The sequence below is a fragment of the Scardinius erythrophthalmus genome, assembly GCF_964197995.2.
Source record: "Scardinius erythrophthalmus genome assembly, chromosome: 3".
Lineage (NCBI taxonomy): Eukaryota > Metazoa > Chordata > Actinopteri > Cypriniformes > Leuciscidae > Scardinius > Scardinius erythrophthalmus.
The window spans coordinates 55,826,740-55,839,726 of NC_138223.1; the positions used below are offsets into that span (position 1 = coordinate 55,826,740).

General features: G+C 39.7%; 1 protein-coding gene across 1 annotated transcript in view; it reads left to right on the plus strand.

Annotated features, from left to right (window-relative positions):
• Positions 1-11,803, plus strand: part of LOC308687466 (NACHT, LRR and PYD domains-containing protein 3-like) — a gene marked incomplete at its 3' end in the record, with an annotated part of 51,156 nt that extends 39,353 nt beyond the window's left edge. Inside the window, exons 7-8 of the mRNA XM_081360037.1 lie at positions 6,910-6,956; positions 11,271-11,803. Of these exons, the coding sequence (XP_081216163.1) occupies positions 6,910-6,956; positions 11,271-11,803 (580 nt within the window). The remainder of the gene's footprint in view (positions 1-6,909; positions 6,957-11,270) is intronic.
• Between the last annotated feature and the right edge of the window lie 1,184 nt (positions 11,804-12,987).

Here is a 12,987-nt window from a genome sequence, read left to right on the forward strand (position 1 = left end):
CTTGAGGTTTATGCACCTCAGCTGTGTTGTGTATGAGCACTGCTATGACAAGAAGACAGATGGCAAGGAACTTTGTTCTGTAGTGAGAGCACCACAGCAAGTCAGGTAGTTTTACAGTCCTGTAGTTTGAGCTTGCCTTTAGTAGTAGTTTGTACCGTGTTAAAAACACTCCTGAGACTTGGCTAAAGATCCAAATGCAGTCTTAATTGAAGGTAGTCCAAAGAGTTGTCAAAAGCAAGCAAGAGTACAAACATACCGAGATCAAGATTATCCAGACAGGGTAAAATACAAACAACCAGGCAGACGACAAGAACACAGGATCCAGGACAAGAATACAGGCGCTCAGACACACAGTGGGAGTGATGGGACGGTTGATACCGGGGCTCCGGTGCTCCGACTCAGTTTTCATAGCACTAATGTATCACACTGTACCGATGCTTTGATCGAAATGACAATACCACATGATTGATGATGTTTGAAGCTTCGAACGTCATGCAGTGTCGAAAGGTCGGAACAGCTGGTTTAAAACAATTATATATATATATATATTTTTTTTTTAAACAGAACACACAAAATATTAATAATTAATTAATTAAAATATTATAATTAATTAATATAATTGTGATCACATAGCCTACTTGTATATTTTATATTATTGATCAATATGTGAATCCATTGGCCAGGCTACACATGACACTAGTTGTGGTCTCATTCATTTCTATGAGATTAGATAGAACTGTATTGATCCCACACTTGCATGTCACAGACTTCCGAAGCTATGTTTGGTCACATGCTTTTTCTGCTCTGTGATGATAAGTTAGATATGTTGGAAAAAACAAGTCTGACCACCAGATGTCACTAATGCACATTGTGTTAAAAGCTTCAAATAATGAACCTTTTTCGGCACAATTTGATGAAAGCCTCAAATGCTTCAGAAAGCTTTGGTTTCCCATCACTACACAGTGGCAACATTCTAGCATAACTACACAAAGAATGCACAGGAAGGCACTAGAGTTCTCAACGGGCCTGAAAATTACAACCCGACCCGACCCGGCCCGTGGCTTTTAAAGCCCGGACCCGATGTAACCCGACACATCAACATGAATTATCTGCCCGAACCCGGCCCGCCGCCCGACGCCGTGTCGGATTTTTTTTTTTCTCATACATGTATTATCATGACCAGCAGATGGGAATTCAAATCACCCTTTAATGTTCACGACTTTTAACAATACAAACAACTGAAACAACAAACTTTAAATATATTAATAGGCTGTAGTAGCGACAGTGAATTCACCTGTGGCAAGTTTACTTTTCACCAACTCCATCTTCTTCTCCAGGCTAAAGGCGTGTACGCAGCGGCGTCAGGTCTGCCCCCTCCCCTCTCCATGATGCACGTTACACGCAGCAGCCAGAATTTCTTTACGGTGAACAGCAGCGATGATTAATAATTTTTTTAGTTTTTTTTAAATTAAATTTTTTAAATTTTAGATTAAGCCCGAGGTCCGACCCGACTCGAGTCATTTGTTTATATTTTCGACCCGAACCTGCGGGTCCCGTCGGGTTTGTCGGGCCGACCTGACCCATTGAGAAAGAAGGCACCATAAGCCAGTGCAAACAAGGTAACAATACACAAGTGTACTGAATGAAGACATAATGAGTCCAGGCAAAGGATCGTGGGGAATGTAGTCCTTAATAGTGACACAGAGACAAAACAAGTGTCCTCTGGAAGAGCTCAAATGCACTCCAGCTGGAGGATGTGACAATTTGGATTAAACTGCTTGATTCAGTTGTTTTACTTTTAGGGACAATCTCTCAGGTTTAATTAACAATATCTTAATTTGTGTGTTGAAATAATTTGATGGGTCTGATGGGTTTGGAATGACATGAGGGAGAGTAAATGACAGTGTTCTCAAGTTTTATCAAAATCTTGGAGTGAGATCACATGCGGTTGGGGGAGGAGCCCTAATGGAGCCCCGCCCCCACCTGTCCCCGCCCCCCAATTTTACCCATTGTTCATAATTAACCAGCACAAATTGAAATTATAACAATTGGTAAATCTGATAAATGACAGAGCAATTAATCACATCAAATATACTCTTTAATGTTATATTTCAAAATTACAATTAAGTTACAAAAATGACAAAAATATAACAAATTGCTCCAAACAGTTTAGAAAAACAAATATTTTTGCATTTTGAATGTGTCTAGTCGAAATGGTATAATGATTTATTGTGTGGTGGGACATTGAGAGTATTTTTAAGGTATGTGTGTGTGTTTGTGTGTGTACACAAGAGCACACTCCAGCTTATGAAATGTGTTTTGTGTTGCAAGTGTTTGAAAAATACAAATGCAATGGCAATCAATGATTAATGTAATGTTATGTTTTGACAGGATATAAAATATTACCCAGAGCACCCTGCTTTAATACGTATGTAGCCTTATTGTAACTAGAAATACTATTAATACAGTATAATATATAATATAATTTAAAATAAAATAAATACATTTAAATGTATTTAAAATAAAATGAAGAAATACATCTTCATTCCTTCCCATACCCACTAACGTTCCACTAGAAACAAACATTGATGTATTGTTCTAATTTATTACTGTGAAGCTGCTTTGATACAACCTATGTTGTGAAAAGCGCTATATAAATAAACTTGACTTGACTTGACTTGACTTGACTAACATTTCCCTTAGTTTCAGATAACGTAAGCTAGCCAAACTGAGCCAAAGCTTCTGGCCTGGTTGCAAAGTAGTTGTAGAGTTTTTGACTGCATCAATAATAATGTTTACGATGGGCTATATTTTAAATGTTCTAGCCTTAAAATGTTAGACGAGCTTTCTTCCAACTTACCTTCTCCATCATCACGACGTGTGTTCGCGCGATGTTGTTGGTTACCTAGTAATGAACGTACAGTGGCCGAGAATGTTCCGTCAACTTCCGTGTGTTCGCGCATCTATGTTGCCTACTAACGAACGCAGTCTGGCCGAGATACGTGCTGGCGGCAGAAAACTTCACTTTGTGTGCCCGCGCCTCATATACAATGTTATATATAAAGCTTGTAGGACAACTTGGTTGGCATTGCCTTTTCAGTGTGAGAAATACACAGTGTGGCGTGTGAGCGTGTGAGCGTGTGAATCATCTTCATCTTTCGGCTCTGAAAACGTGATGTATGTTCTGGTCTTGGATGATGGCGCCGGTGTGTGTGGCTTGCCGTCCGTTAGCTGTTATACTTTCTCGTCTTTTTGTCTTAACGTGTTTTGTGTCCGCTATTTTACAAAATGTTTCATCACTTTTAACATACGATCGTCAAACGCTGCTTGATATCAAAGACATCACTGAAGAGCTATGCCATGACGTTCAGTGTGGTACTCAGTTTGACTCTACTTTGGTGACTATACCTGACTATCTGCGCTGCCTCCACTGTCCTTTGCTTGGAAGGAAGCGCCGCAAAAGACGGGGAAGGCGCGGAGGTGTTGCGGTCAAGTTCAAGCTCCATCTGATGTCTGAATCGGATTTCCTGCATCGCGCTGGCCTTCGTGCTTACGTGGCAGGGTGCGGCCGCTACGTTGTAGGGCGTTCGCTGGAACGACTGCGTGTATGGAATACACCGATTGTAGGTGATCCGCTGGATCAACGTCCAAAGAGCCGCTCACCCCGTCTGCGCCGCGGCGGCGTTTGCGCCAGTCACCTTCGTTCGTTATGCCGGGCTACAGAACGGACCGTCGAGTCGCGGCAGATCAGGATGTCTTTGATCAATGCCAGGTCAGTGGCTAATAAGACGGTGATCCTCAATGACTTTTTTACTTCACGCAGCCTAGATTTTCTATTTATCACGGAAACTTGGCTTACTCCAGGGGATAGGAGCCCTCTTTCTGAACTGGTACCAACTGACTGTTCATTTTTTAACTCTCCTCGATCTGTGGGCCGAGGGGGAGGACTGGTCTCTATTTTTAAACAGAACTATTGCTGTCGGATGTTAGCGACTGATGTTTACTCGAGTTTTGAATTGCAATCATTTGTTTTGGAATTGGATAACCCAGTGGCGATCTCTGTTATTTATCGTCCGCCTAAACCTCATAAAGATTTTATCAATGAGTTTTCTGACTTTCTAGGGGGAATTATCCCCAATTTTGATAGACTGTTAATTATTGGGGATTTCAACATACATGTGTGTTGTCCAGCTAATTTATTAGCTAAAGAATTTCTGAGCCTTATTGACTCTTTCGATTTGGTACAGCTTGTGAATTCTTCTACTCATAAACAGGGTCACACTCTTGATTTGGTGCTTTCACATGGCATGACAGTGTGCGACTTAGAAATAGAAGATCATGCTATTTCTGATCACAAGCCTATTACTTTCAGAGTGCCCATTTGTTTTAATATCACAAGACCCACTAAGGCTGTTCGATTGTCTCGTAAAATCACGCCGACTACTTGTACTGAATTTACAGCTGTTTTTAAGGAGGTGTTTCAATCATCTGACTTATTTTGTGATAACTGGAGTGGTGCAGATTTTCTTAATCATTTTAATACCACCTCCACTGATATTTTAAACTCTTTGGCTCCCTTAAAAGCCAAACAACACAAACCAAAGTCTGAGCCCTGGCTCAATGATGATACCCGTGCTCTTCGGCAGGTCTGCAGAAGGGCCGAAAGAAGGTGGAAAAAAGACAAGCTGCAAGTCTCATATGAAATACTTAGGGACAACCTGATACAATATCAGAAGGTGGTGAAAATGGCAAAGTCTAAGTATTTTTCAGATTTGATTGAAAAACATAATCACAACCCAAGAGCTCTTTTTTCCATCATAAATGCTGCTGTTAACCCCTCTGTGGGTCTTTTCCCCACAGAGTCTCTGGCTATGTGTGACACATTTTTAAAATTCTTTGTGGATAAGATAAGTAATATTAGGCAAAATATCTCCACTGTATCTCTTGAGTTTTCTGTCCCGCCAGTTTGCACGGGTCTTTTGAGTTATTTTGAGCCTGTAACTCTGCCCGATTTACAAGATATTGTAGCCAAGCTCAAACCCTCAGGATCTCCCTATGATGCTCTTCCCCCACGGTTTTTTAAACAAATTTTTGAGGTGATTGGGCCCATTGTTCAAAAGATCATGAACAGCTGTCTTGTAGCAGCAACGGTACCAGATGACATGAAGCATGCAATTGTACATCCACTTCTCAAAAAGCCAAATTTAGATCTGGCAGTTCTGACAAATTTTAGGCCAGTCTCAAATCTTTCTTTTATATCTAAGATTTTAGAGAAAATAGTGTTTCATCAATTACAGAACTTTCTTAATGAAAACAAGATATTTGAGGTGTTCCAATCGGGTTTTAAGAAATACCATTCTACAGAAACAGCATTGGTTAAAGTTTTAAATGATATTTTATTGACCCTTGATTCCGGCAAGTCTGCAGTGTTGGTGCTGTTAGATTTGAGTGCGGCGTTTGACACTATTGACCACTCTGTTCTAATTTCACGGCTGGAGCATTGGGTGGGCATTCGGGGAAATGCCCTTAAATGGTTTCAATCCTATTTGAGTAACAGAAGTTTTTCTGTTAATATTGGTGAGTTTACTTCAAATGCAGCGCCGCTTACGTATGGGGTCCCTCAAGGTTCTATCCTTGCTCCGATTTTATTTTCCTTATATATGCTTCCCCTGGGGTCGATTTTTAGGAAGCATGGCATCTCCTTCCATAGTTATGCTGACGATACCCAAGTTTATCTGCCCCTGGGATCAAATAACTTGGGTTTAGAAAGTCTGTTGGCTTGTCTAGCAGAGGTAAAGGCCTGGATGTCGCTAAATTTCCTTCACCTTAATGATGGTAAAACTGAGATCATAGTTTTTGAACCATCAGAAGCTGCTAGCTCCCTTTGCCCAAATTTTGGCTCTTTATCTCCATGTGTGAAACCATTAGTGAAGAATCTGGGCGTGGTTTTTGATAGTGCTCTCAAATTTGACAAACAGATTAATACGGTAGTCAAAACCAGTTTTTTTCATCTTAGAGTTTTAGCCAAAGTGAAATCATTTCTTTCTTTTAAGGACTTTGAAAGGGTGATTCATGCTTTTATTTCGACAAGGCTGGACTATTGTAATTCCCTGTATCTGGGCACTAATCAAGCAACTCTTAACCGTCTGCAAATGGTGCAGAATGCAGCTGCCAGGCTCCTTACTGGTGTGCGCAAACGAGAGCACATTACCCCTGTTCTTAAATCTCTGCATTGGCTCCCAATCCGTTACAGAATTGATTTTAAAGTTGTGATGCTGGTTTTTAAATCCTTGAATGGATTGGCTCCTGTATACGTCTCTGATTTACTTTCCATTCACAATCCTGGAAGGTCTCTTAGGTCATCCAACCAGAGACTGTTAAATGTTCCGCGGGTCAGATTAAAAACGAGAGGAGATCGAGCCTTTGCCGTTGCTGCACCAAAACTTTGGAACAGCTTACCTGTTTTTATTAGAACTGCCACTACCCTACATGAGTTTAAAGCTAAACTCAAAACCTACTATTTTTCTCTGGCTTATAATTGTAGCTGATTTGTGCGGTGTCTGGTATGTTCTGTGTTTTGTCATGTTTTCTTATGTAGTAAATGATGTTAATGCCAATGTTTTGTGCAATAATGTACAGCACCTTGGTCAACAATCGTTGTTTTTAGTGGTGCTATATAAATAAAGTTGAGTTGAGTTGAGTTGAGTTGAGTTGAGCGTGTGAACTGGTTGAATTGCGTGTGTCTCACGGCCAATGCGTGAGACTTGAGAACCCTGAAATGATATAAATAAACTCATATGTAAACTCATATTAAAAGCCACAAAACTCTTGCAATTTTATGAATCTTCCCACATATCATGTAATTTTTGTTTGTTTGTTAGTTTTGTGTATGTTTTTGTCTCTGTATAGTTTGGACCATGGTGGATATTTCAGGATTGCACCAGGACTGGCAAAATGTAGGTCCTACACACACATACACACACACACACACACACACACACACACACACACGCACACACACTGGTAGGGCTGGGTAAGAAATATAAATTCCTCGATTTAAATCGATTGTCATTTTGAAGAACAGCTTATCGATCCTTAAAGCTGCCGTCGGCAACATTTTTTTGATCAAATTCAGTGAAATTGACACTATAATCCGACAGAACAACATAAATAAGGTGGTTTTAGAAAAAACCCGAGCTTCTAACTCCACCTGGAGCGTGCTATTTGTTTTGCAAAAATCCACCGCTCCCGTCTCATCGGGTCCAATCAGCGCAGGGGGGTGTGAGATCTGACTGCCAATCACAGTTCGTGCACACGCCACAGATCCCCCCTCCCTCGCGCAGACGCGAACATTACAATATCACATGCACACGACACGCCTGAAGTTCGCCTGAAGATTGTACGAAGCGTGATGGCGGAGAGAAAATCTACTAACAAGCTTCCAATTCCTCGGTTATTGCTATCTATGGATAGATTAGCCAGGGCAGCCTACCTCCGAGTCCATGGTGTTGATCGATGCTGAAGAGACGTACGCGTTCACAGAAAATCAGGTACACACGCACTGATGATGGGCGGGTGCTCGTTGGTAGTGGGGGAGGGGCATGAGAGTTGTAAACATTCAAAATTTTGGCTAAGTCCATTCAATCTGCTCAGCTTCTCAGCTTCTCAGCTTTAAATCCCAATAATCTCTCAGTCAATAGCTCTATTTGAACAGGAATAGTTTTAATAGGGTTGTTAATTTGTTCCACAGACGTGAAATTGTGAAAATTCCAGTGCAAATGACCCAGTATTTTAGACTAAGTAAGAGTAAGATACTTGTCTAGATTTCTCTGCTCAATTATTCATTTAAACAGCCACTGCTATAAACTCATTAAGTTTACTTAAATGTTTTTTTTTTATAATAAATTAAAATCATATAAACAATTAATAATTTAACAGACATATACGTGACACGTAACACGCACAGGACATGACCTTTGTAACGGCCACATCTAGAAAACACACAGTCCTAGCTCTGTAATATACACATAGATGTTAGTCCCGTCTAAATCAGTACATGAACACAGACATCGAGTGATAAGAATTGTTACTCAAACGCTGTTTAGAAAACTAGTCCTGTCCGAATAGGGCTTCTGCTGTTTTCAGTTGATGAATGAACAAAACTTTGTAGCACACGTCCCATCTAATAAATTGCAATAAGCTTTTTGCTGTGCAACTTCTTTAATGAAACATCATCTCTGCTTTCAAATTCTGTCATTTTTATTACGAAATTCAAAACAATAAATACTGTTTCGGCGCTCTTTAATGTGGTGCGTCAGATCACATAGCACCTTCAGTTCAGGCGAAGCGCACGTGAAATGATCATCTCTTCCCCATTATTGCTTGTTAAAGCATAAACATGAATTAACATCAGAAGATATATTGAAAGATGCATCTTACCACAATACGTGTAATTGCTCAATCAGTATTTCAACTATGGAAAGATGGCAATAAAACTATGGGGTGAGATTTCGGTCAGAATTCTGCGCGCGCAAGATCACATTTTGAGCGCGCAAAAGGGCATTTCACACGCGCGTGAAATGAGTTTTGCGGAGAAATGTTCGTCTCGCAGATAAGAAAATATTGCGAGCGAACGAAAATCAATTTTGCATTTAAAATAAGTATTTGGATGTGCGCGGACGTTCTCTTTCGCGTGTGCAAAGTTTCACTTTCTTGCTCCTTTCATACCAGCCGTGAGCGCTCTCTAAGCCCAGACGGCTCGCTTGCTCAACACAACCCAGCGTTACAATATGCCATAATTCCAGCCAATCAGAGATGAGACTGCTAAATTCTGATTGGCTGGCTTGAAAACCAATCACAAGACTCCCTGCATCACCGACTGCGGAAGAGAACTAGTGCAGTTGAGTAAAGTTGGCAGTAAATTCACAGATTCGATTGTTTTATAACCATCAGGACAGCAGTGATGGGTGAACTAAATTTGGCAACAATACAGTGAATTACAGTGAAGTTATTAAATATTTTTCATAAAAATCATAAAAAAATCACAAATGTACAATTGTACAACTTAAAATATATTTTCCCCAAAATAAGTGTTGTTGTATAACCATCAGGACAGCAGTGATGTGTGAACTGAATTTAGCAACAATACAGTGAATTACAGTAAAGTTATTGAGTATGTTTCATAAAAATCATAAAAATTATACATTTACAATTGTATATACAATTAAAAATATATATTTTACCAAAATAAGTGTTGTAGTATAACCTTCAGGACAGCAGTGATGTGTGAACTAAATTAGGCAACAATACAGTGAATTACATTGAAGTTATTGAATTTTTTCATAAAAATCATTTTAAAAAATTATAAATTTACAATTGTATATACAACTTAAAAAAAAAAAAAATCCAAAATAAGTGTTGTAGTATAACCATCAGGACAGCAGTGATGTGTGAACTGAATTTGGCAACAATACAGTGAATTACAGTAAAGTTATTGAATATTTTTCATAAATAATAATCATAAAAATATGCAAAACGATATTTATACAAAATAAGTGTTGTAGTATAACCATCAGGACAGCAGTGATTTCTGAACTGAATTTGATGACACTATAGTGTATGACAGTGAAGTTATTGACTGTTTTCATAGTAACGCTTTTTGGGTTTTGCACTTTTCAGACGGTCCCACCTGCGCATAGAGATCAATGTATTTTGTCCACTGCGAGGGAAAGCTCGTTTGGAGGAAAATTAGGTTGTAGCTGCTTGTCTACATTACTACAATTAAAAAGAGGTGTTATTTGTGCAGTAACAACGTTTAGCTCACGAGTTATTGACCCGGGAAGTTCGAATCTGTGAATTTACTGCCAACTTTACTCAACTGCACTAGTTCTCTTCCGCAGTCGGTGATGCAGGGAGTCTTGTGATTGGTTTTCAAGCCAGCCAATCAGAATTTAGCAGTCTCATCTCTGATTGGCTGGAATTATGGCATATTGTAACGCTGGGTTGTGTTGAGCAAGCGAGTCGTCTGGGCTTAGAGAGCGCTCACGGCTGGTATGAAAGGAGCAAGAAAGTGAAACTTTGCACACACGAAAGAGAACGTCCGCGCACATCCAAATACTTATTTTAAATGCAAAATTGATTTTCGTTCGCTCGCAATATTTTCTTATCTGCGAGACGAACATTTCTCCACAAAACTCATTTCACGCGCGTGCGAAATGCCCTCAAAATGTGATCTTGCGCGCGCAGAATTCTGACCGAAATCTCACCCCATATAAAACAGCTTGAATACAGTGTCACGTTATGTTACATTTACCACAGAAAAGCGAATTAATGTCCAAAAACTAGCTAGTCAGCTAGAAATATGAACCTAATATATGCACTATAATTTATATTCATTGTATTTCTACTTACCCTGTTCTTCAGTAGCTATTTAATGTATGACTAATTGATTTAATTAATTGATTTAGAATCTAATTGTATCAAATTGAAATCATATCCAAATGCAAGCTTGTGAATTGAAATAAAATCTTGAAATTTGTGTCAATGCCCAGCCCTACACACTGGTATTCCTATGATTATGAGGAAATGACATAGGTGTAGTGATGTTCATACTGTAACAACTGTATTTCTGTCATGACAGAGTGTTTGTTATGGTAATGGATATGACAATGTTAATATGTTTGGCCTTAGCGGAATAGATCTGCTACACTGCTTCTGCTGTAGTGCATGTACAGAGACTTGCTATTGCCAATACACACACAACACACTGCTGTGAGCAAGTAGACAAGCTGTACAATACAGCATGCATGAAATAAACCATAGCAGATCTACACATGTGGAGCTGGGGAAGGTGGAGGGTTTCTGAAAGCTACAGCGAATGCTGACCAAGTATTTGAAGGTTGAGCAGCGAGCTCATTGGCTACTGATACAGCAGGGACCAATCAGCTGTGCCTTACAGAGAATGATGTGATTACAAGCAGTAATTGAGGTCTTTATTGAGTTAAAGACCTATCAGCCTGCGCCATCTAGAGTTTCATGATAGAACTTTGTATATTCTATCCTTTACACTAACCTTACCCCTAAAATTATAAGCTGTTTTCCTCATGGGGACCAAAAAAATGTCAAAAATTACAGTTATTATCAACACTGTGGAGACATTTGGTCCTCATAATGTAGGGTTTACCGAGTACACACACATACAAACACACACACACACACCTGTGCATATTTAACAATGTCAAAGATGTGCTGATCTCTCTTGTTGTGTTCAGATGCCTGTGATCTTACACTGGATATAAACACAGCACACACTCAACTCATCCTGTCTGATGACAACAGAAAGGCAACATGTGTGAAAGAGCAGCATCAGCCGTATCCTGATCATCCAGAGAGATTTGAGCTCCAGGAGCAGGTTCTGTGTGGAGAGAGTCTGACTGGACGCTGTTACTGGGAGGTTAAATGGAGTGGCTCAGGTCATGTAGCAGTGACATATAAAGGAATCGACAGGAAACATGGGACTGACTGTTGGTTTGGACTGAATGATAAGTCCTGGAGTATGTACTGTTCTGATATGAATTACACAGTCTGGTTCAATAATGAAAGCACTGAAGTATCTGGCCCTTCAGCCCGCTGTAATAGAGTAGGAGTGTATCTGGACTGGTCTGCCGGCACTCTGTCCTTCTACAGCGTCTCTGACACAAACACACTCACACACATATACACATTCAACACTACATTTACTGAACCCCTCTATGCTGGATTTGGGCTTTATCCCAAATCTTCAGTGTCTCTGTGTCAGATTTAACAACCTCCTGTGATGAACCACAGAGACACATTTCCACCTCAGAGCAAAAAACAAACAAACAGGTAATTAAGATTTCATGCAATTGTCTCACAATTGTGAAATCAAATAATAGTCACCATTGTAATAAATAGAGCTGCAATTGTGAGCTATAGTCACAATGTATGAGGTTGCTTTGCAAAAAACAAGACATATTGTAATATAAATTTGAAGTGTGAGATATAAAGTTACAGTTATGAGAAATAGTTGCAATTCAGAGATTTAAAGTCACATTGTAAGATGTAAAGTCACAATTACCACAAGGTAACTTCCACAAGTGCAAGTAAGAGATGGATCATTCAGGTTTTCTGTCATATTGCTAATGTAACTGATATAAAAATTATACTGTTAAATATATTAAGTAGGACGAACACAAAATTGTTCATATCTGTATACTTGGTATAGCTGTCTATTTGTGAGGGTTTTCCCTTTAATTGAGTCATGATGTCTTATTTTATTTTTTATTTTTTTTGAGAGTTTGCTCTTATTCTTCCCTTTTGTACCATTTCATGGGAGAGGTAGAGTTCATTTGAGTACTCAAGTCTTAGGGACCGTTCGGTATTTATGGAAGGGGCCACCGGAGGAAAATAGGGGAGGGTCATGTATTTTTATTCTTTGTTGAGGGGAGGGTCATCCAACTTTTTTTTAGTCTAGGGGGAGGGTCACCCAACTTTTATATTCATGAAAACAGCAACATTTCAAAGTGGCTTGTTTGGTGCTATTTTTTTCCATTTAGCTCCATGTTGATCTCGCGTTATCAGCCCCCCCTTCGATATCAGATGGGTCTGCCCCAGCAAAAATCCAGTTTGGCGCTGTTTGACAGTGCGCGCGCACTTCAGTTCGCGCTTAGAAAAAGTGCATCATGTCAGAACAGAATGCCAATGAAATGTTTACCCGGCAAAGCTTTAAAGCACGAGCAAATAATGAACTTTTGTGATTGCGAATAAGTGCACAGTGTCCTGTGAGTGTAACTCTGGCCGGTGCATTAACATGCGTGATGTGAATATGTACGTCGAGTTTTACAGTATTGGGACTGAGGCGCCAGAACTGCAATGGATATCAGTGATAGAATGTGCTGTAGCGCGATTCTACCATATTTTAGTTTCCGTTCTTATTTTGTTTCCACGATGTGTAAGATGTAGGGCTAC